The 21,443-nt window shown below is 54.0% G+C and overlaps 1 protein-coding gene across 1 annotated transcript in view; it reads right to left on the bottom strand.

Annotated features, from left to right (window-relative positions):
* Window positions 1–4,851: 4,851 nt before the first annotated feature.
* LOC119956715 (tyrosine-protein kinase Fes/Fps-like) overlaps window positions 4,852–21,443 on the bottom strand; it is a 69,736-nt gene continuing 53,144 nt past the window's right edge. Inside the window, exons 2-7 of the mRNA XM_038784052.1 lie at window positions 15,778–15,922; window positions 12,383–12,477; window positions 9,769–9,892; window positions 8,409–8,566; window positions 7,143–7,265; window positions 4,852–5,170 (exon numbers count right to left, since the gene is read on the bottom strand). Coding sequence (XP_038639980.1) covers window positions 5,028–5,170; window positions 7,143–7,265; window positions 8,409–8,566; window positions 9,769–9,892; window positions 12,383–12,477; window positions 15,778–15,922 — 788 coding nt within the window. The 3' untranslated portion in view covers window positions 4,852–5,027. The remainder of the gene's footprint in view (window positions 5,171–7,142; window positions 7,266–8,408; window positions 8,567–9,768; window positions 9,893–12,382; window positions 12,478–15,777; window positions 15,923–21,443) is intronic.

Genomic DNA, 21,443 nt, shown 5'->3' with positions numbered 1-21,443 from the left:
AATCCTGCGTGAAACAGTTTTGCTCTGCATCGCTTTCAAGTCAGTTCAGGCTTTGATACTCAATTTACACTCCAGTAGTTTAGCAATAGTGTAAAATCGAAACTGCTTTGTTGCCACATTAGCTTCTCACATTGGTGTAAATGTGCAATCTGAAGCACTTCCCTCTCCTACTTCAGGCACCATTCCCTAAGAGGGTGTTGATGACCATGTGTTGGTCCATGTTTATGTTTGTCACGGTATTACAGTGCTTTGCCATTAGGGTTGCCAGCTCTCCGGGATTCTCCTGGAGCCCGCAGGAATTAATCTCCAGGAGAAAATACTGAGGGTTTAGAAAGTCAGCTTTTTATAGTGCTTTTCAAAGACTCATTTATTAGTTGCAAAATATTGGAGTTGTGAGGTCATGTGATGAAACTTCCTGGAATACATCCAACCTTGCAGATTCTGGTAGGCAGAGAGACCCTCTTGTTCCTCTCCCCCATCTGCTGTGTGGTGGACTGAATTGGAAGTATTTGCAGATTGAGAATCAAATTTATTGGCCGCATTATGGCCACCAAGTCCCAGAGTGGGACTGGAACCTGGAGTTTCTGACTCAGAGGCAGGGTCCCTACCTACTGTGCCACAATACCTCCTAAAGCATTCCGCAGAGAGTACGTGACTTCTTGAAATAATCGCAGGCAAACAAACTAGCTACTTAACACCCAGAGGGTTCTGATGAACAAGTGGTGAGATAGTTTATTGCTGGTGGTTGAAAACATTGTTTGCAAGGTCACTGGAAGATGTCCGAGTCCCTCTTGAACAGACAGCTGAACATGATGGGGGGGGGGGGGAATGTGTCACCTTTCTAATGAATGGGCTTAATGGCCTCCCCAAATATACCGGTTTGCTGAAGTGGAGACTCCGAGTCGAGTCGATATTATCAGCACAACCTTACGGGGAGACGGTGGCCTGGTGGTATTAGAACATAGAACATAGAACAGTACAGCACAGAACAGGCCCTTCGGCCCTCAATGTTGTGCCGAGCCATGATCACCCTACTCAAACCCACGTATCCACCCTATACCAGTAACCCAACAACCCCCCCCCCCTTAACCTTACTTTTATTAGGACACTACGGGCAATTTAGCATGGCCAATCCACCTAACCCGCACATCTTTGGACTGTGGGAGGAAACCGGAGCACCCGGAGGAAACCCACGCACACAGGGGGAGGACGTGCAGACTCCGCACAGACAGTGACCCAGCCGGGAATCGAACCTGGGACCCTGGAGCTGTGAAGCATTTATGCTAACCACCATGCTACCGTGCTGCCCCTATTGTCGCCGGAGAGTAATCCAGCGAGCCAGAGTATTGCTCTGGAGAATGTGGGTTTGAACCCCACCTCAGTAGATGATTGTGGTAAACACCAGTAGTGGTATATTATATGTATTACGGCACTGCCCGTATATTAGAGGTGCAATGGTAAATCCCTGCCTGCTGGCTCCGCCCAGTAGGCGGAGTATAAAAGTGTGTGCTCGCCGGTACTGCAGCCATTCTGGTTCCAGCTACAGGAGGCACAACATCTTGCTGAATAAAGCCTCGATTGTTCCACCATTCTCGTCTCCAGGTAATTGACGCTGCATCAATGATGAAAAACCTGGAATTAAAAGTCGAATGATGACAATTGTCAGGAAAACCCATCTGGTTCACTAATGTCTTGTGGAGGAGGAAATCGACCATCCTTACCTAGCCTGGCCCACATGTGACAATGTCTTAAATATGCCCAGTTCAAGGGCAATTAGGGATGGGCAATGAATGAATAAAAAAAACAGAATAATAATCTGCAACTAAATTCTCAAATGCACAATTAATTTGATCACTGTAGTTTATTTCACTACCCTGCAGTAAAATGTCTCAACATAAAAGCTAAAGAACCTAGGGTCCAGTTTATGACATTGCAGAATGTTGTACTTGGTGCTTTGTTTTCACAGTACATTACACATGGCTGGAGCACTTGAGGTTTCTGTTACCACGGCTCACCGAGCAGAGAGAACCACAGGGACTGCAGCGGTTCAACAAGTCCGAGTCCTCACCATCTTCTCGAGGACAATTGGGGGCGGCCAACAAAGGCTGGTCTCGCCCACACCCCGTACAAGAATTTTTAAAATTAGCAGGCTACATTTAAAGTTTTGATCAAGGTCTCCATTAATCTGCTACAGGTACCGACAGATCATGCTCCGATTTTAAGATTTAATACTGGCGAGGAAGATCTTGTGAGGCCGTGGTTAGCGCCCCTTCCACGGAACCAGACAATCCAGGTTCAAATCCCAACGCTAGGACATGTTGGCCACCAGATGGAGAGCTCATAACGCGGTTCAACAGACTGATAATCAGCTCGGGAATCCCTCCACCACGATTCTCTAAAGGGAAAAACAATGGGAAGGTCTGCTTAAAAAGAAAAAAACTGGCGAGGAAAAACGTTTTTCCCCCCATAAATTTAGAGTACCCAATTCATTTTTTCCCAATTAAGGGGCAATTTGGCGTGGCCAATCCACCTAGGCTGCGCATCTTTGGGTTGTGGGGGTGAAACCCACGCAGACATGGGGAGAATGTGCAAACTCCACAGGCCAGGATCGAACCTGGGACCTCGGCGCTGTGAGGCAGCAGTGCTAACCGCTGCGCCACCGTGCTGCCCAAAGGAACTTTTTTAAAAAGGCACCTTTTCAAACCTCCAGCACCATATAGGACATTCAAATAGGACAAAACAAGAAGAAATGTAAGCACAAATATAACAAAGGTGTCTGGGTGGGTTGTTAGGCCTCAAATTGATCCAAGGCCGCAGTTTGCTCATCTCTGAAGGTCACGCTTGTACAACAGAGGTGGGGCTGGCTAATTCCAAGATACTAATTCACCATCAGTTAGCACGTACAGAAGCATTGTGCACACTGCCTAATTAAGATCAAATATTTCTCATAATAACATGGTGTTACTCCCAAGTCCTGGGGGGATCCTTTGATGGTTCGGCGAGGTACAAGGGTGAGCAGGTAAGCCACAACAGGAAGCTCTCAGGCTGAATGGCAGTCCATGGTGTGTTGAAACAGCAATTGGGGTTTGACAATCGGCCTCAGGAACACTGGGTTGAGGAGAGTTTAATAAAGGATTGTCTCGGGTTCAGACGGCCATCCCAGTGATTCTGACTGAATGTCGACGATATTGGGCTAGGAGAGGTTTAGGGGTGGGGATCGGTGCGATTCCGCCACAGTTGAAGAGTCTTTCAGTGTGAAGGCCTGTGACCAGATGGGTAAAGTGACCGAAAGGATCATCACCTGTAGTATTTCAATCAGGAGTGACGAAACCTGATTAGACAAAGGAACAGGTAAGGGGATGCCTGATCGGCCAATGGAATAACCTGGCTTTTCTTCAGAACCAATGAGAACAAGTGATCATAAATACTCAAAGGTTATTCCAAAGTCACCACTTGATGTTCCTTCATTTATTTCCAATTGGTTCTTTGAGTACGGCCATGCTGCTAGGGAGCAGAGTCACCGGGGGGGGGGGGGGGATTTGTCTTGATTCCATTGGTAATTTCCATCTTAGAAAATTCCATTGGGGGTGGGATCAGGGGCTCGGTGTGGCCTCATTTCAATGCTAATTGGGCGTACAGTGAGTAACTCCCCCTGCCTGTGAAGGGCCTTTAGTGAGTTGCGTGTGAATGGTCCCATTGGAACACCTATTGGATGTGAGAGAACGGGAAAATGTCACCGGGGTGGGTTGGGGGGGGGGGGGAGGTTTTTTCTGAAGTAGAGGCAGAAGCACAATGTCGGGATAGTGGACAGGGAACTTTGTTCTGCATCTAACCCGTAGGAACAGGATTAGGCCATTCAGCCCCTCGAGCCTGTCCTGCCATTCAACGAGATCATGTCTGATCTGTGACTAACTCCATATCCCTCCCTTTGGCCCATATCCCTTAATCTCTTTGCTGAACAAACATTTATGTCAGATTTAAAATTAACAACTGATCCAGCTTCAGCTGCTGTTTGTGGGGGAGAGGCCCAAGCCTCTACTTGGGTGAAGAAGTTCTTCCGAACATCTCTCCTGAACGGTCTAACCCTAGTTTTTAGACAATGCTCCCTAGTTTTAGAATCTCCAACCAGTGGAAATAGTTTATCTTTATCTATCCTGTCTTTTCCAGTTAATATCTTTTTTAAAACTTAATTTGGAGTACCCAGTTCTTTTATTTCCAATTTTGGGGCAATTTAGCGTGACCAATCCACCTACCCTGCACATCTTTGGGTTGTGGGGGCGAGACCCACGCAGACACGGGGAGAATGTGCAAACTCCACACGGACAGTGACCCGGGGCTGGGATCGAACCTGGGACCTCGGCGCCGTGAGGCAGCAGTGCTAACCACCACGCCACCCGCCCTGGTAATATGTTGAAGACTCGCCCTTAAAATTTGAGCGAAAACAGGCCCAATCCCCTCGTAACTCAACCCCTGCAGTCCAGGGACCATCTTGTAAATCCTACATTGCAGTCCCTCCCATGCCAAAATATCCTTCCGAAGGTGTGGTACCCAGAACTGCTCACAGTGACTCGGGGTGCAGTCTAACCAGGGTTTTGTAAAGCTGCAGCATAACCCCTGTATCTTTATATTCCAACCCTCCAGGTATAAAGACTAGAATTCCATCGGCCTTTTTGATTTTTTGTTTTTTGCACTCGCTCGTGCTCAGTGCTGACACCTGGTGTCAGAAACACAAAGTGAAACAGTTTAAACACCACCCCCACCCCCACAGCTCTGCCTGTCTTCCCTCTCACGCACAGCTTTGCACCTCACCGACGAACCCCAGCAACCCAACCCCCGACTGAAACAAAAAGCTTTGTGGAAATATTTTATTCGTTTGTTCTTTGGATAGAAGAGTAGCTAGCAAGGCCTTAATCACCCATCCCTAAAGCACTAAGTTAAACATATGGCGCAGCTCCCCAGTTCTGTCGGTCTCTGTGTTTCACTGAAGGAAGTGGGGAGGAGGTTTATAAAAGTAATCGCTTCCAGTTTCATTTCCATCTTTTCCTGACAGTCACAAGCTCCTGGTGAATGGTACTGAAACTTGGCCGGTTCTTCGGATCGTATTGCCAACAGCGACACATGATACCGTAAATCTCGTCTGGACAGGAATCGGGGGCACTGAGGCGATAGCCTAGGGACACGGAACAAATCGATTAGCAAATCACTGAATTTCCACATGTCCTGATAATATTTTTTCTCATAACCTTAGAGTTCCGTTCATGTTTGTCGCAAAGTCGGTCGTACATTACAGACATGGGCATCCTCCACATGTGAGACAGCATTCCTCACCATTAATGAAGAAAATGCAACACTTCCCATTTTGGGTTCCCTACTGTCCCCATCAAACACTCCCAGGACAGGTACAGCACGGGGTTAGATACGGAGTAAAGCTCCCTCTACACTGACCCCATCAAACACTCCCAGGACAGGGACAGCACGGGGTTAGATACAGAGTAACGCTCCCTCTACACTGTCCCCATCAAACACTCCCAGGACAGGTACAGCACGGGGTTAGATACAGAGTAAAGCTCCCTCTACACTGTCCCCATCAAACACTCCCAGGACAGGTACAGCACGGGGTTAGATACAGAGTAAAGCTCCCTCTACACTGTCCCCATCAAACACTCCCAGGACAGGTACAGCACGGGGTTAGATACAGAGTAAAGCTCCCTCTACACTATCCCCATCAAACACTCCCAGGACAGCTACAGCACGGGGTTAGATACAGAGTAAAGCTCCCTCTACACTGTCCCCATCAAACACTCCCAGGACAGGGTCAGCACGGGGTTAGATACAGAGTAAAGCTTCAACTACACTGTCCCCATCAAACACTCCCAGGACAGGGACAGCACGGGGTTAGATACAGAGTAAAGCTCCCTCTACACTATCCCCATCAAACACTCCCAGGACAGGTACAGCACGGGGTTAGATATAGAGTAAAGCTCCCTCTACACTGTCCCCATCAAACACTCCCAGGACAGGTACAGCACGGGATTAGGTACAGAGTAAAGCTCCCTCTACACCGTCCCCATCAAACACTCCCAGGACAGGTACAGCACGGGGTTAGATACAGAGTAAAGCTCCCTCTGCACCGTCCCCATCAAACACTCCCAGGACAGGTACAGCACGGGGTTAGATACAGAGTAAAGCTCCCTCTACACTGTCCCCATCAAACACTCCCAGGACAGGAACAGCACGGGGTTAGATACAGAGTAAAGCTCCCTCTACACTGTCCCCATCAAACACTTCCAGGACAGGGACAGCACGGGGTTAGATACAGAGTAAAGCTTCCACTACACTGTCCCCATCAAACACTCCCAGGACAGGGACAGCACGGGGTTAGATACAGAGTAAAGCTCCCTCTACACTATCCCCATCAAACACTCCCAGGACAGGTACAGCACGGGGTTAGATATAGAGTAAAGCTCCCTCTACACTGTCCCCATCAAACACTCCCAGGACAGGTACCACACGGAGTTAGATACAGAGTAAAGCTCCCTCTACACTGTCCCCATCAAACACTCCCAGGACAGGTACAGCACGGGGTTAGATACAGAGTAAAGCTCCCTCTACACTGTCCCCATCAAACACTCCCAGGACAGGTACAGTATGGGGTTAGATACAGAGTAAAGCTCCCTCTACACTATCCCCATCAAACACTCCCAGGACAGGGACAGCACAGGGTTAGATACAGAGTAAAGCTCCCTCTACACTGTCCCCATCAAACACTCCCAGGACAGGTACAGCACGGGGTTAGATACAGAGTAAAGCTCCCTCTACACTGTCCCCATCAAACACTCCCAGGACAGGTACAGCACGGGGTTAGATACAGAGTAAAGCTCCCTCTACACTGTTCCCATCAAACACTCCCAGAACAGAGACAGAACGGGGTTATATACAGAGTAAAGCTCCCTCTACACTGTCCCCATCAAACACTCCCAGGACAGGGACAGAACGGGGTTATATACAGAGTAAAGCTCCCTCTGCACTGACCGAAGCAGAATGCGAAGTTGGGAGGTGAACGTGTTCGCCCATTTGTTTTGCTTATTATTTTTTTAAAACTTGTTCTTGTTGCTTTAAGATTCCTTTGTTTTAATTCTGACCTTGTTCAACCTCTTCTCGAGTTTGCTGGTTTGTCATGGTTGGGTAGGGGGTTGATCCCAGAGAGAACGTCTCCCACAGTAGGATACCATAACTCCAGATGTCACCCTCAGTGGTAAAGCGGCCTGTGAAGTAATCAACTCGGTAAATCAACAGACGGAGAGATTTTAAAGAGGATCAGTCATCATCAGAACGGCACCCACTTTTTAAAAAGATATTTCCAATTAAGGAGCAATTTAGCGCGGCCAATCCACCTACCCTGCACATCTTTTTGGGTTGTGGGGGTGAGACCCACGCAGACACGGGGAGAATGTGCAAACTCCACACGGACAGTGACCCGGGGCCGGGATCAAACCTGGGACCTTGGCGCCGTGAGGCAGCAGTGCTAACCACTGTGCCGCCCATCCCGATGGTGTCGTACTGAGTCCCAGGGCCTTAGAGGCCCGAAGGAGAGAAAGGGGGAAAGAAAACTTTGCCGGGGCTCCTGATCAATTCTGAGCCTTCACTGAGCAACAAGCTCAATCTCAATTCATTTTCCATTCATGCGATGTGGGCAATGCCGGCAATTGTTGCTCATCCCCAAATGGCCCTTTGAGAACGGTGAGGAGTCAGCGACATTACTGTTGGTCGAGAGTCACCTTTGGGCCAGACGGGGTAAGGAGGGCAGATTTCTAGCCCTAGCCCTAGTAAACGAGGTGGGATTTTGTGACAATCAAGGGTAGTCTTATAGTTAGCCTACAATTCCAGATTCCACCAGCTGTCATTGCGGAATCTGAACCTGAGTATAATAATAATAATCTTTATTGTCACAAGTAGGCTGACATTAACACCGCAATGAAGTTACTGTGAAAAGCCCCTAGTTGCCACATTCCGGCGCCTGTTCGGGTACACAGAGGGAGAATTCAGAATGTCCAATTCACCTAACAGCACGTCTTTCGGGACTTGTGGGAGGAAACCGGAGCACCCGGAGGAAACCCACGCAGACACGGGGAGAACGTGCAGACTCCGCACAGACAGTGACCCAAGCCGGGAATTGAACCCGGGTCCCTGGCGCGGTGAAGCAACAGTGCTAACCACTGTGCTACTGAGCCGCCCAGAATATCCCGTTAATCAACCCGGACTCCTCTTGGATTACTGGCCCAGTGACGTTACCTCCACAGCCCTGTGACTGATTGGCTTGTGAATACTTACCCCAGTGGCAGGTTGACACACAAATGCTCACATTTATTAGTCCTCGTTTTGCTGAAGGTGTGGAGCCCGTGACATACCATAATTGAGGGCCTCGGGCGCTGTCCACTTGATAGGAATTTGCCTCATTCCTCCAGTGGAGGAGTACACTCCATTCTCTTCTTCACGAGACATCCCAAAATCGCTGATCTTCAGAACATGCTTCTCTGAAACCAGGCAGTTCCTGGCTGCCAGGTCCCTGTAACACAGTCCAAATCAACTTTGTTTTCAATTTGTGCTCCGCAGGATCCCAAAAACAGAACTAAAATGAACAACCGCGTCCGTTTTCCGAAGGTTGGTCTGAGGGATAGATATTGGCCAGGACGGCTAGGAGATCTCCCTTGTTCTTCTGTGGAATAATGTCGTGGAATCTTCGACATCCAGGTGAGCTGGCAGATCAGATCTAGGTTCACCGGCTCATCCAAAAGACAGCACCTGATAGTGCGGCACTCCCTCAGCAGTGCGGCACTCCCTCAGCACTGCGGCACTCCCTCAGCAGTGCGGCACTCCCTCAGCAGTGCGGCACTCCCTCAGCAGTGCGGCACTCCCTCAGCACTGCGGCACTCCCTCAGCACTGCGGCACTCCCTCTGATAGTGCGGCACTCCCTCAGCAGTGCGGCACTCCCTCAGCACTGCGGCACTCCCTCAGCAGTGCGGCACTCCCTCAGCACTGCGGCACTCCCTCTGATAGTGCGGCACTCCCTCAGCAGTGCGGCACTCCCTCAGCAGTGCGGCACTCCCTCAGCAGTGCGGCACTCCCTCAGCAGTGCGGCACTCCCTCAGCAGTGCGGCACTCCCTCAGCAGTGCGGCACTCCCTCAGCAGCGGCACTCCCTCAGCAGTGCGGCACTCCCTCAGCACTGCGGCACTCCCTCTGATAGTGCGGCACTCCCTCAGCAGTGCGGCACTCCCTCAGCACTGCGGCACTCCCTCAGCAGTGCGGCACTCCCTCTGATAGTGCGGCACTCCCTCAGCACTGCACTGTAGTGTCACCCAGGACTCTGCTGGAGCGAGAGGGAGGAAAGTCTGTGGAATTGCACTGTTTGAGGTGACATACCTTCTCCGGTGCCTCTCTATCCTTTTCACAACACGGAGGGCAGACCTGTGAACAACACCCCGTTACTCGCCCGCCACAGTTGACCCTCACTGTCCTGGGATAATGAGAATGGGTTGAGAATCCCCCGGAATTTCCACTCATGGCTTGATGGGGGGGGGGGAGCTGAATTTGCTCTCGACCCGCCGACCCCCCCCCCCCCCCCCCCCCAGGAGGGGGGAGAGGGGGAATGTGACAAAGAGAGAAACAGGGTGACAGATAGCGACAAGAAAACTAACAATCGGCCGGCTCTGTGTTTCCACGCGGCTGTAGAATCAGACCGATTCCCGTAGATGGGCCTGTGCTAACCTGTGGATACAATGCTTGCTTTCCAAATAGGCCATTCCAGCAGCAGCATTCTCCGCCATCTTGATCAGGTCTTTGGTGCTAAGATTGTTTGCCTCGTTGCGTAAGAATGTCAAGAAATCCCCTCCTGATTGGAGAAAAACACCAAGTGAATAAAGGCTTTTCTCTTGACGTTTGAATGATTTGATAGTATAATCAGTCATGCGAAACATGGCCAAAATCTAACAGCGCCCATGAAGGCCATTGACCTGAAACGTTAAACCTCGTTCTCTCTTCACAGATGCTGCCTGAACTGACGATATTTCCGGCTTTTATTTCAGTTTTCCAGCATTTACGGTGCTTCACATTTATTATGAGCAGGAGAAAGGCCATTCGGCCCCTCGCGGCAGCTACGCTATTCGACGAGGCCATTGACTGTTGCCCCATCTCCACATTCCTGCCCGCCCCCGATATCCTTTTGACTTCCTTGTCAGTCAAGAACCAATCTAATATATTCAATGACCCAGTCCCCCCCCCCCCCCGCCGCTCGCTCCCTGGGAAAGACCAACAGCCCTCAGAGAAAAATAAACACCCCCCCCCCCCCCCCCCATCTCCATCTTAAATGGGAGACCATTTATTTTTAAACCCTATCATAAAAGCAAATTACCGCAGATGTTGGAATCTGACACGAAACAGAAAATACTGGACAATCTCAGCATCTGGGGCTGGTTTAGCTCACTGGGCTAAATCGCTGGCTTTGAAAGCAGACCAAGCAGGCCAGCAGCACGGTTCGATTCCCGTACCAGCCTCCCCGGACAGGCGCCGGAATGTGGCGACTAGGGGCTTTTCACAGTAACTTCATTTGAAGCCTACTCGTGACAATAAGCGATTTTCATTTCAATTTTCATTTCATCTGTGGAGAGAGAAGGGAGCTGACATTTCGAGTCTGGGTAACTGAGAATTCAGAATGTCCAATTCACAGTCTTTCGGGACTTGTGGGAGGAAACCAGAGCACCCGGAGGAAACCCACGCAGACACGGGGAGAACGTGCAGACTCCACACAGACAGTGACCCAAGCCGGGAATCGAACCTGGGACGCTGGCTCTCCCACAAGAAGAAACATCCTCCCAACATCCACCCTGTCAAATCCCCTCAGGATCTGATATGTTTTAATAAGATCACCTCTCATTCTTCTGAACTCTAACGGATTCAGTTCCAACCTGTCCAACCTTTCCCTCCAAGGATAGCCCCTTCATCCCAGGGAATCAGTACTTAATGATTCGACAATGTTTTATCAGTTATTTGTTGTACAGCAGTGAGTGTCAGTCCACACGCAAACCAGCCTCCCATCCATTGACTCTATCTATAATTCCCGCTGCCTCAGAAAGGCAGCCAGCATAATTAAGGACCCCGCACACCCCAGACATACTCTCTTCCGCCTTCTTCCGTCAGGAAAAAGATACCAAAGTTTGAGGTCATGTACCAACCGACTCAAGAACAGCTTCTTCCCTACTGCCATCAGACTTTTGAATGGACCTACCTCGTACTAAGTTGATCTTTTCTCTACACCTTGCTATAACTGTAACATTATATTCTGCAGTCTCTCCTTCCTTCCCTCTGTACGGTATGCATTGTTTGTACAGCATGCAAGAAACAATACTTTTCACTGTACACTAATACATGTGACAATAATAAATCAAATCAGTGTTGATGTCTAATAGTTATGCCACTGGCAGATTGCCCTTCGGATAGGACAATGAGATCCGGCTGGAACAGGTAAACACAGCATCAATTGTAATATCTCTCCCGGCAATCACTCGGTTGTCTGCCAAAATCGCTGGCTCAAATCCTGCCGCCAAGTTCGATCCCCGCATCTTCCTGATTTAGAGGTGAAGGGTGCGACTGACTGAACAAAACCTGGCAGCCTTAAGGAGATTACATCGAGTCCACAGCCCAGAAAGACTCCATTCAACCCAACTGGCCTACACCTGTGATTTTGTTCCACGATTCGAAGGACGCCCCCTGTTCGGAGAGGCCGCGGTGGAGACTTTGCTACATTAGCTCCAGGGATGAAGGGATTTAACGACAAGATTAGGCTGGAATTTATACTCCTCAGCGAAAAGGAGAGCGAGGGGAGGTTTGATGAGAGCTGTACAAGATGATGACAGGTTGGGACAGGTTGGGTCAGGTAGCCCCCCCCCCCCCCCCCCCCCCCCCCCACATTGCCTGATGGTAGGCGGACGAGGGGACACAGAGTTAAGGTTTTGGACAAGCGATACAGAAGGATGTGAGGAAGAATTTGTTACGCAGCAAGTGGTAATGACCCGGACCCTGCTGCCCATGAGAGTGGTGGAAATGGAGCCCAGCAGTGATTTCAAAAGGAAACAAGGATGGGTATTTGAGGAAAACAAACTTGCAGGACCATCGGGAAAGAGATCGGCTGGCGCGCTCTACAGGGGGCTGGCATGGATGTGATGGATCGAATGGTATCTTTGTGTGTGTGTCGTAAAGATTCTACGACTCATGCGCAGAGTTGATGCGACAGGTCGTGGACGATCTCTGGAAGGAATAGGTTTGAAGGGTTAAATGTCCCCCCTTTGTGCTTCTCTTGGAGATAGCCAGTGTCTAACCTCCTCACCTTGCACCAGCTCCATTACGATATAAATTGGCTGTTTCTGAGTGCAGACACCAATCAGCCTGACAATGTTGGGATGGTCATATTGTTTCAGGATTCTGGAAGAAAAATGGAAAGATTGTCAAGATATCGTGAGTTTTCTTTAACGGCGTTTAATAAGTGACCTGCCACAGACAGAATCGTTCGTTTTATATCTTCGCGTGCAGATTTTTCCATTTGGGGAATAGCGGGGAAGAGAGGAAGGATTAACAGGCTGATTATCAACCTGACCAACTGCGGAACGTATGCTCCCTCTGTAGCCAACAAAAGCTGGAGTTGGATTTGAACTGGCTGCTCCTAGCTCAGAGGCAGGTTTGCCGCACCACTAAACCTCCCCAGAGACAGAATTTGTGTGTGCCAACATGCCCAACCATACCATGTCGGTGTTTACCCGCTACATGAGCAACGATCTGAACCCCGTGTGCCTGCTCTCTCCCTGTATTCCTCACTTCCCCCTTCCTTCAATTGTCTATTGGACGTATTCTTCAGTATTGTCAAGGTTTCAATCACTAATTCACTCCCCTGTTTAAATGTCTGTCCCTGTCCCAAATGTCTGGCCTGGTGCACAGGGCGCAGTTCAGCAGACGTCTGCTTTTGGGCATGTTTGGCAAGGTGCTTCTCAGCGGCCACGTTGGCGAGATCGCGGCCTGTTTTCAACGGCACTTGGCCCCAAAACTGACCCCCAACGTGAATCCCGCCATTCCTGGGCCCCAGGCCATCTGATTTGCCCGACTCAAACCTCAGCTGCTCGCCGCTAACAAGGGGGAAACTGCTTTTATTCGCTCCCTCACCACTCACTCCCCGTCAACAAGCCGGGATGGCAGCGTTGCAGACCTCTTGCCCACTTTGGCAATGCCGGCCTGAGCAGGCTTCTTGATGCTGTGGATAAGAGGCGGGGCAACTTGTGCCCCCGAGGAGGTCAGAGAAGCAGCAGCAGGGTCAGCAATGCTACCTGGGGGGGGGGGGGGGGGGGGGGGGGCAGTGGGTGCGGGTGGTATGATCAGGAGGACCACCATCCAGTGTCGGAAGAAGGCGATCGACCTCCAACGAGCAGCAAGGGTAAGTTGCCACCCCTCTCCTGGCATCACCTGCCCACCCCTCAAATTCCCAAACCTCCCCCTCCCCAATCCATTGGCTAACACCTCACACCCTCCCTACATCCGACGTCGAGCTTGTTCCTCAGAACCCCCGGCAGCACAACCCTACATGTCTAGGTATGGTGCCACCTGCTGCAGACCTCCCCCCGACCCATTAAGCATGTGGCTCACAATATTCTCTTCTAGTTCCCCCGCAGGAGAAGATAGCCCATGGTAAGAGGAAAGAGCGAAAACGAGGGGAGGAGTCCCAGAGGTACGAGTCCTCACCCCGATGAGGAACGTGCCCTGGAGATCGCGGCGTTACCCGAGGAGAGATCGGCCTGTGCTAGAGAGGTGAGGATCCACTGCCCCTTGACCCAGATGACCATCCACTGCCCCTTGACCCAGATGACCATCCACTGCCCCTTGACCCAGATGACCATCCGCTGCCCCTTGACCCAGATGACCATCCGCTGCCCCTTGACCCAGATGATCTATCTCAAGTGAATTGTTGATGTACCACAAAATTAACCTTTCACTGACCAAGTGGCACAGTGGTTAGCACTGCTGCCTCACAGCACCAGAGACCCAGTTCAATTCCGGCCTTGGGTGACTATCTGTGTGGAGTTTGCATTTCCCCCCCTCCCCCCGTGTGTGCGTGGGTTTCCTCCGGGTGCTCCGGTTTCCTCCCACAGTCCAAAGATGTGCGGGTTAGGTGGATTGGTCCACGCTAGATTACTGTCCAAAAATGTGGGGGTATGGGATAAGGGGGATAGGGCGGGGGGGCGTGGGCCTAGGTAGGATACTCTTTCAGAGAGTTGGTGGAGAACTCGATAGGCCTCCCCCCCCCCCCCCCCCCCCCCCCAACCACCCAGTGGAACACCTTGGAGGAGAGACCCGAGGGGATGATTGCCAAGGGATCACAGTTACCACCCACACCTTCTATCAGTGCAGGGGGACCCACCTCAGTGCCCAGGCATCACTATCTGGTGAGCACCACACAGTTACTGATGCACATCAGGAGGAGGCAGGAACATCCAAGGGAGCCGACAGTCGGAGGTTTACTGGTTCCTCGGACACAGCTGGGTCCCCGCCAGATGTTGAGCCTCTGGACAAAGTTCTCCCAAAGTTGATTCAGATGATAGGCCAGAGATGTGAGGTTCAGGAGGCGTGTGAGTGGACAATCCAGCGACTGCCGATTGGAGGAGTCACAAGGCCTTCAGGCGCAGGATATGGTGCCGGCAATGCGTGGCACTGAGGCCAACACTGCTAGGGTGGCAACTGGACTGGGAAACCTGGAGCACAGTGTCCGCGTCGTGAGTGGCGATGCCGAAGTCTGTGACGGCTATGGCTGAGGGCCTCGGCTTCATGTCCCAGTTACTGAGGGACATGTGGGCATAGGTGGACATTGCCGAGCCACTCCAGAGCATGGCCCAATCACGGAGGAGCATCGCTGAGGACTTCAATACCATGATGCAGACAGTGGGGAGCCTCCAGGACTGGCACAGCCAGATAACCTGGAGGGTGTTCGAGTTCGTTCCAGCTGTTCCTCCATCCCATGGAGTCAGCCAGGCCCCTACGGGCACCCTCAGGGAGGAGGAAGCACCGGAACCCAAACCCGTGCCCGCCACCAAGGAGACAATGGCGGTCTCCAGTTCTTCTGAATCCCCCCCTCCTCACACCGGTGCAGCTCAAGGGCAGCGGGCAGAATAGGGCGGCACGGTGTCGGTCGGCCGGGGGTCCTCCTGCTCCAGTCCCTCCAGAGGACATCCATCAATGGCATCAAAGGGCACAGGGCACGGAAAGCAGCAGGCTGCCCTCAGCTCTGTATCCTGGGGACACATCGAGACATAGCGGTAGACCACGGAAGGTCAAGAAGAGTGAGGAACACTGAGTGGGCAGTGGTGAGGTCACTCTCTGTAGCTAGGGGGAATGGAAATCTGTCACAGTAAAACATTCACCATTAAAACATCTCACACCTGATACATGTGAAGCTTCTGTCGCAATAATCTTCACAGTGGATCACCCCCCCCGATACTGGACAAGCATCCACCGGTGGGCTGCTGAACCAACTCTTCCAAAAACCATCAACCCTTTGGCAATAGACTGACAAGTACGGCAACTCTGGCTTCAAAATTGAAACATCACCAGAACATCCTACAGCGGCCGTCACAACTGTACCACTGTAAGGGTCAATCCAGGAGGTGGTTTGGTCACATTGGCTTTGCTGGTTTCGCTGTAAACTGGGATTATCACAATCCACCTACAGGTTCCATCACTGACCTGGCCTCCATCAGGAACTTATTCTTCTGATCCGCTGGCAGACTTTCCCGGCACATCTTCACGGCCACCAAGGTGTTGTCATTCCTCATTCTCCCACTAAACACCTCGCCAAAGTTACCCTGCGGCCAGAAACAGGAGGAAAGAGCTCAGCTGGGGGCACAGTTTCAAGAAATTGGATCTCCCATTCCAGAGGAGGAATTCTCCCAGGGGGTCTGTACATCTTTGGAATCCCCCCCTCCTCCTCCCCCCCCCCTCCTCCCCCCCTCCTCCTCCCCCCCTCCTCCCTCCCCCCTCCATCCCCCTCCTCCCTACCCCTCCCTCCTCCCCTCCTCCTCCCCTCCTCCTCCTTCCCCCTCCTCCTCCCTCCCCCCGCCCCCCTCTCCCTCCCCCCTCTCCCTCCCCCTCTCCATCCCCCCACCCCCCCCTCTCCCCCCTCTCCATCCCCTCCTCCCCCCCCGCCCCCCCCTCCCCATCCCCTCCTCCCCCCCCCCCGCCCCCCCCTCCCGCCCCCCCCTCACCCCCTCACCCCCCTCCCCTCCCCCCCCTCCCCTCCTCCCCTCCCTCCTCCTCCCCTCCGAGACCACTGGAGGCTGTGGCTCATTGAATATATTCTAGGCTCAGTTAGACAGATTTTTGATCTACAAGAGAGTCAAAGGATATTTGGGGGGGGGGGGGGGGGGGGGGGGGGATCATAGACGGTCAGTCATGATTTTATCAGAAGGCAGGTTCTCAAGGGGCCAAATGGTCTACTCCTGCTCCTATGTCTTATGAAAGATGGGTAAAAACCAACAACACACACAAGCGCCCCCCCCCCCCCCCCCCCCCCCCCCCCCCGCACCAACCGTGGTAGTACATCAACAACAACAATTGTTTGCGTTTATATAGCAGCTTTAATGCAGTGAGACCTCCCGCTCTGCTTCACGGGAGTGTTTTCAGATAGAATTTAACACAAATGCTACAGAAAGAGATGTTTTGTCAAAGAGGTAGGTCTTAATAATAATCTCTATTAGTGTCATAAGTAGGCTCACATTAAAACTGCAATGAAGCTACTGTGAGAATCCCCTAGTCACCACATTCTGCCGCCTGTTCAGGGACACAGAGGGAGAATTCAGAATGTCCAATCCAGCTAACCTGCACGTCTTTGGACTGTGGGAGGAAACCGGAGCACCCGGAGGAAACCCACGCAGACACAGGAGAACGTGCAGACTCCGCACAGACAGTGACCCAAGCCGGGAATCGAACCTGGGACCCTGGCGCTGTGAAGCAACAGTGCTAACCCCTGTGCTAACCGTGCCGTCCATAAGGTGCATCTTAAAGGAAGAGAGAGAGAGAGAGAGGGATAATGACAGAGGTTTAGGGAGGGTCTTCCAGAGTTTGGGGACCAGGCAGCTGAAGGCACGGCCATCAATGGTGCAGGATTTTGGCGATGTGCAAGAGGCTAGAATCAGAGCGGTATCACTATCTCGGAGGGCGTGGGGCTGGAGGGGAAGGTAGTGATTGGGAGGGGCGAGGCCATGAAGGGATATGAGATCAAGGATGGGAATTTAAAAAATCAAGGTGTTGCCTGATGGAAGCCAGTGTAGGTCAGCGAGCACAGGGCGATCGGGGACTCAGTGAGCACAGGGTGAGCGGGGACTCAGTGAGCACAGGGTGAGCGGGGACTCGGTGAGCACAGGGTGAAGGGGACTCAGTGAGCACAGGGTGAGCGGGGACTCAGTGAGCACAGGGTGAAGGGGACTCAGTGAGCACAGGGTGAGCGGGGACTCAGTGAGCACAGGGTGAGCGGGGACTCAGTGAGCACAGGGTGAGCGGGGACTCAGTGAGCACAGGGTGAGCGGGGACTCGGTGAGCACAGGGTGAAGGGGACTCAGTGAGCACAGGGTGAGCGGGGACTCGGTGAGCACAGGGTGAGCGGGGACTCGGTGAGCACAGGGTGAGCGGGGACTCGGTGAGCACAGGGTGAAGGGGACTCAGTGAGCACAGGGTGAGCGGGGACTCAGTGAGCACAGGGTGAAGGGGACTCAGTGAGCACAGGGTGAGCGGGGACTCAGTGAGCACAGGGTGAAGGGGACTCAGTGAGCACAGGGTGAAGGGGACTCAGTGAGCACAGGGTGAGCGGGGACTCAGTGAGCACAGGGTGAGCGGGGACTCAGTGAGCACAGGGTGAAGGGGACTCAGTGAGCACAGGGTGAGCGGGGACTCAGTGAGCACAGGGTGAAGGGGACTCAGTGAGCACAGGGTGAAGGGGACTCAGTGAGCACAGGGTGAGCGGGGACTCAGTGAGCACAGGGTGAGCGGGGACTCAGTGAGCACAGGGTGAAGGGGACTCAGTGAGCACAGGGTGAGCGGGGACTCAGTGAGCACAGGGTGAGCGGGGACTCAGTGAGCACAGGGTGAGCGGGGACTCAGTGAGCACAGGGTGAGCGGGGACTCAGTGAGCACAGGGTGAGCGGGGACTCAGTGAGCACAGGGTGAAGGGGACTCAGTGAGCACAGGGTGAAGGGGACTCAGTGAGCACAGGGTGAAGGGGACTCAGTGAGCACAGGGTGAGCGGGGACTCAGTGAGCACAGGGTGAGCGGGGACTCAGTGAGCACAGGGTGAAGGGGGCTCAGTGAGCACAGGGTGAAGGGGACTCAGTGAGCACAGGGTGAAGGGGACTCAGTGAGCACAGGGTGAGCGGGGACTCAGTGAGCACAGGGTGAAGGGGACTCAGTGAGCACAGGGTGAGCGGGGACTCAGTGAGCACAGGGTGAGCGGGGACTCAGTGAGCACAGGGTGAGCGGGGACTCAGTGAGCACAGGGTGAGCGGGGACTCAGTGAGCACAGGGTGAAGGGGGCTCAGTGAGCACAGGGTGAAGGGGACTCAGTGAGCACAGGGTGAGCGGGGACTCAGTGAGCACAGGGTGAGCGGGGACTCAGTGAGCACAGGGTGAGCGGGGACTCAGTGAGCACAGGGTGAGGGGGGACTCGGTGAGCACAGGGTGAGCGGGGACTCAGTGAGCACAGGGTGAGGGGGGACTCGGTGAGCACAGGGTGAAGGGGACTCAGTGAGCACAGGGTGAAGGGGACTCAGTGAGCACAGGGTGAAGGGGACTCAGTGAGCACAGGGTGAAGGGGAGTCGGTGAGCACAGGGTGAAGGGGAGTCGGTGAGCACAGGGTGAGCGGGGACTCAGTGAGCACAGGGTGAGCGGGGACTCAGTGAGCACAGGGTGAAGGGGACTCAGTGAGCACAGGGTGAGCGGGGACTCGGTGAGCACAGGGTGAGCGGGGACTCAGTGAGCACAGGGTGAGCGGGGACTCAGTGAGCACAGGGTGAGCGGGGACTCAGTGAGCACAGGGTGAGCGGGGACTCAGTGAGCACAGGGTGAAGGGGACTCAGTGAGCACAGGGTGAGCGGGGACTCAGTGAGCACAGGGTGAGCGGGGACTCAGTGAGCACAGGGTGAGCGGGGACTCAGTGAGCACAGGGTGAGCGGGGACTCAGTGAGCACAGGGTGAAGGGGACTCAGTGAGCACAGGGTGAGCGGGGACTCAGTGAGCACAGGGTGAGCGGGGACTCGGTGAGCACAGGGTGAGCGGGGACTCAGTGAGCACAGGGTGAAGGGGACTCAGTGAGCACAGGGTGAGCGGGGACTCAGTGAGCACAGGGTGAGCGGGGACTCAGTGAGCACAGGGTGAGCGGGGACTCAGTGAGCACAGGGTGAGCGGGGACTCAGTGAGCACAGGGTGAGCGGGGACTCAGTGAGCACAGGGTGAAGGGGACTCAGTGAGCACAGGGTGAAGGGGACTCAGTGAGCACAGGGTGAAGGGGACTCAGTGAGCACAGGGTGAGCGGGGACTCAGTGAGCACAGGTGAAGGGGACTCAGTGAGCACAGGGTGAGCGGGGACTCAGTGAGCACAGGGTGAGCGGGGACTCAGTGAGCACAGGGTGAGCGGGGACTCAGTGAGCACAGGGTGAGCGGGGACTCAGTGAGCACAGGGTGAGCGGGGACTCGGTGAGCACAGGGTGAAGGGGACTCGGTGAGCACAGGGTGAGCGGGGACTCAGTGAGCACAGGGTGAGCGGGGACTCAGTGAGCACAGGGTGAGCGGGGACTCAGTGAGCACAGGGTGAGCGGGGACTCAGTGAGCACAGGGTGAGCGGGGACTCCAGTGAGCACAGGGTGAGCGGGGACTCAGTGAGCACAGGGTGAGCGGGACTCAGTGAGCACAGGGTGAGGGGGGGACTCAGTGAGCACAGGGTGAGCGGGGACTCAGTGAGCACAGGGTGAGCGGGACTCAGCGAGCACAGGGTGAGCGGGGACTCAGTGAGCACAGGGTGAGCGGGGACTCAGTGAGCACAGGGTGAGCGGGGACTCAGTGAGCACAGGGTGAGCGGGGACTCGGTGAGCACAGGGAGAGCGGGGGCTCGGTGAGCACAGGGTGAAGGGGACTCAGTGAGCACAGGGTGAGCGGGGACTCGGTGAGCACAGGGTGAGCGGGGGCTCGGTGAGCACAGGGTGAAGGGGACTCGGTGAGCACAGGGTGAAGGGGACTCGGTGAGCACAGGGTGAAGGGGACTCAGTGAGCACAGGGTGAGCGGGGACTCAGTGAGCACAGGGTGAGCGGGGACTCAGTGAGCACAGGGTGAAGGGGACTCAGTGAGCACAGGGTGAGCGGGGACTCAGTGAGCACAGGGTGAAGGGGACTCAGTGAGCACAGGGTGAAGGGGACTCAGTGAGCACAGGGTGAAGGGGACTCAGTGAGCACAGGGTGAAGGGGACTCGGTGAGCACAGGGTGAAGGGGACTCAGTGAGCACAGGGTGAGCGGGGACTCAGTGAGCACAGGGGGAGCGGGGACTCAGTGAGCACAGGGTGAGGGGACTCAGTGAGCACAGGGTGAGCGGGACTCAGTGAGCACAGGGTGAGCGGGGACTCAGTGAGCACAGGGTGAGCGGGGACTCAGTGAGCACAGGGTGAGCGGGGACTCAGTGAGCACAGGGGGGAGCGGGGGACTCAGTGAGCACAGGGTGAAGGGGACTCAGTGAGCACAGGGTGAGCGGGGACTCAGTGAGCACAGGGTGAGCGGGGACTCAGTGAGCACAGGGTGAAGGGGACTCAGTGAGCACAGGGTGAGCGGGGACTCAGTGAGCACAGGGTGAGGGGACTCAGTGAGCACAGGGTGAAGGGACTCAGTGAGCACAGGGTGAGGGGACTCGTGAGCACAGGGTGAGGGGACTCAGTGAGCACAGGGTGAGGGGGACTCAGTGAGCACAGGGTGAGCGGGGACTCAGTGAGCACAGGGTGAAGGGGACTCAGTGAGCACAGGGTGAGCGGGGACTCAGTGAGCACAGGGTGAGCGGGGACTCAGTGAGCACAGGGTGAGCGGGGACTCAGTGAGCACAGGGTGAGCGGGGACTCAGTGAGCACAGGGTGAGCGGGGACTCAGTGAGCACAGGGTGAGCGGGGACTCAGTGAGCACAGGGTGGGCGAGGGACCAGTGAGCACAGGGTGAGCGGGGACTCAGTGAGCACAGGGTGAAGGGGACTCAGTGAGCACAGGGTGAGGGGACTCAGTGAGCACAGGTGTGAGGGGACTCAGTGAGCACAGGGTGAGCGGGGACTCAGTGAGCACAGGGTGAGGGGGACTCAGTGAGCACAGGGTGCAGGGGACTCAGTGAGCACAG

Source organism: Scyliorhinus canicula, chromosome 24 (genome assembly GCF_902713615.1).
Source record: "Scyliorhinus canicula chromosome 24, sScyCan1.1, whole genome shotgun sequence".
Classification (NCBI taxonomy): Eukaryota; Metazoa; Chordata; class Chondrichthyes; order Carcharhiniformes; family Scyliorhinidae; genus Scyliorhinus; species Scyliorhinus canicula.
This window is presented reverse-complemented; position numbering and strand designations above follow the sequence as displayed.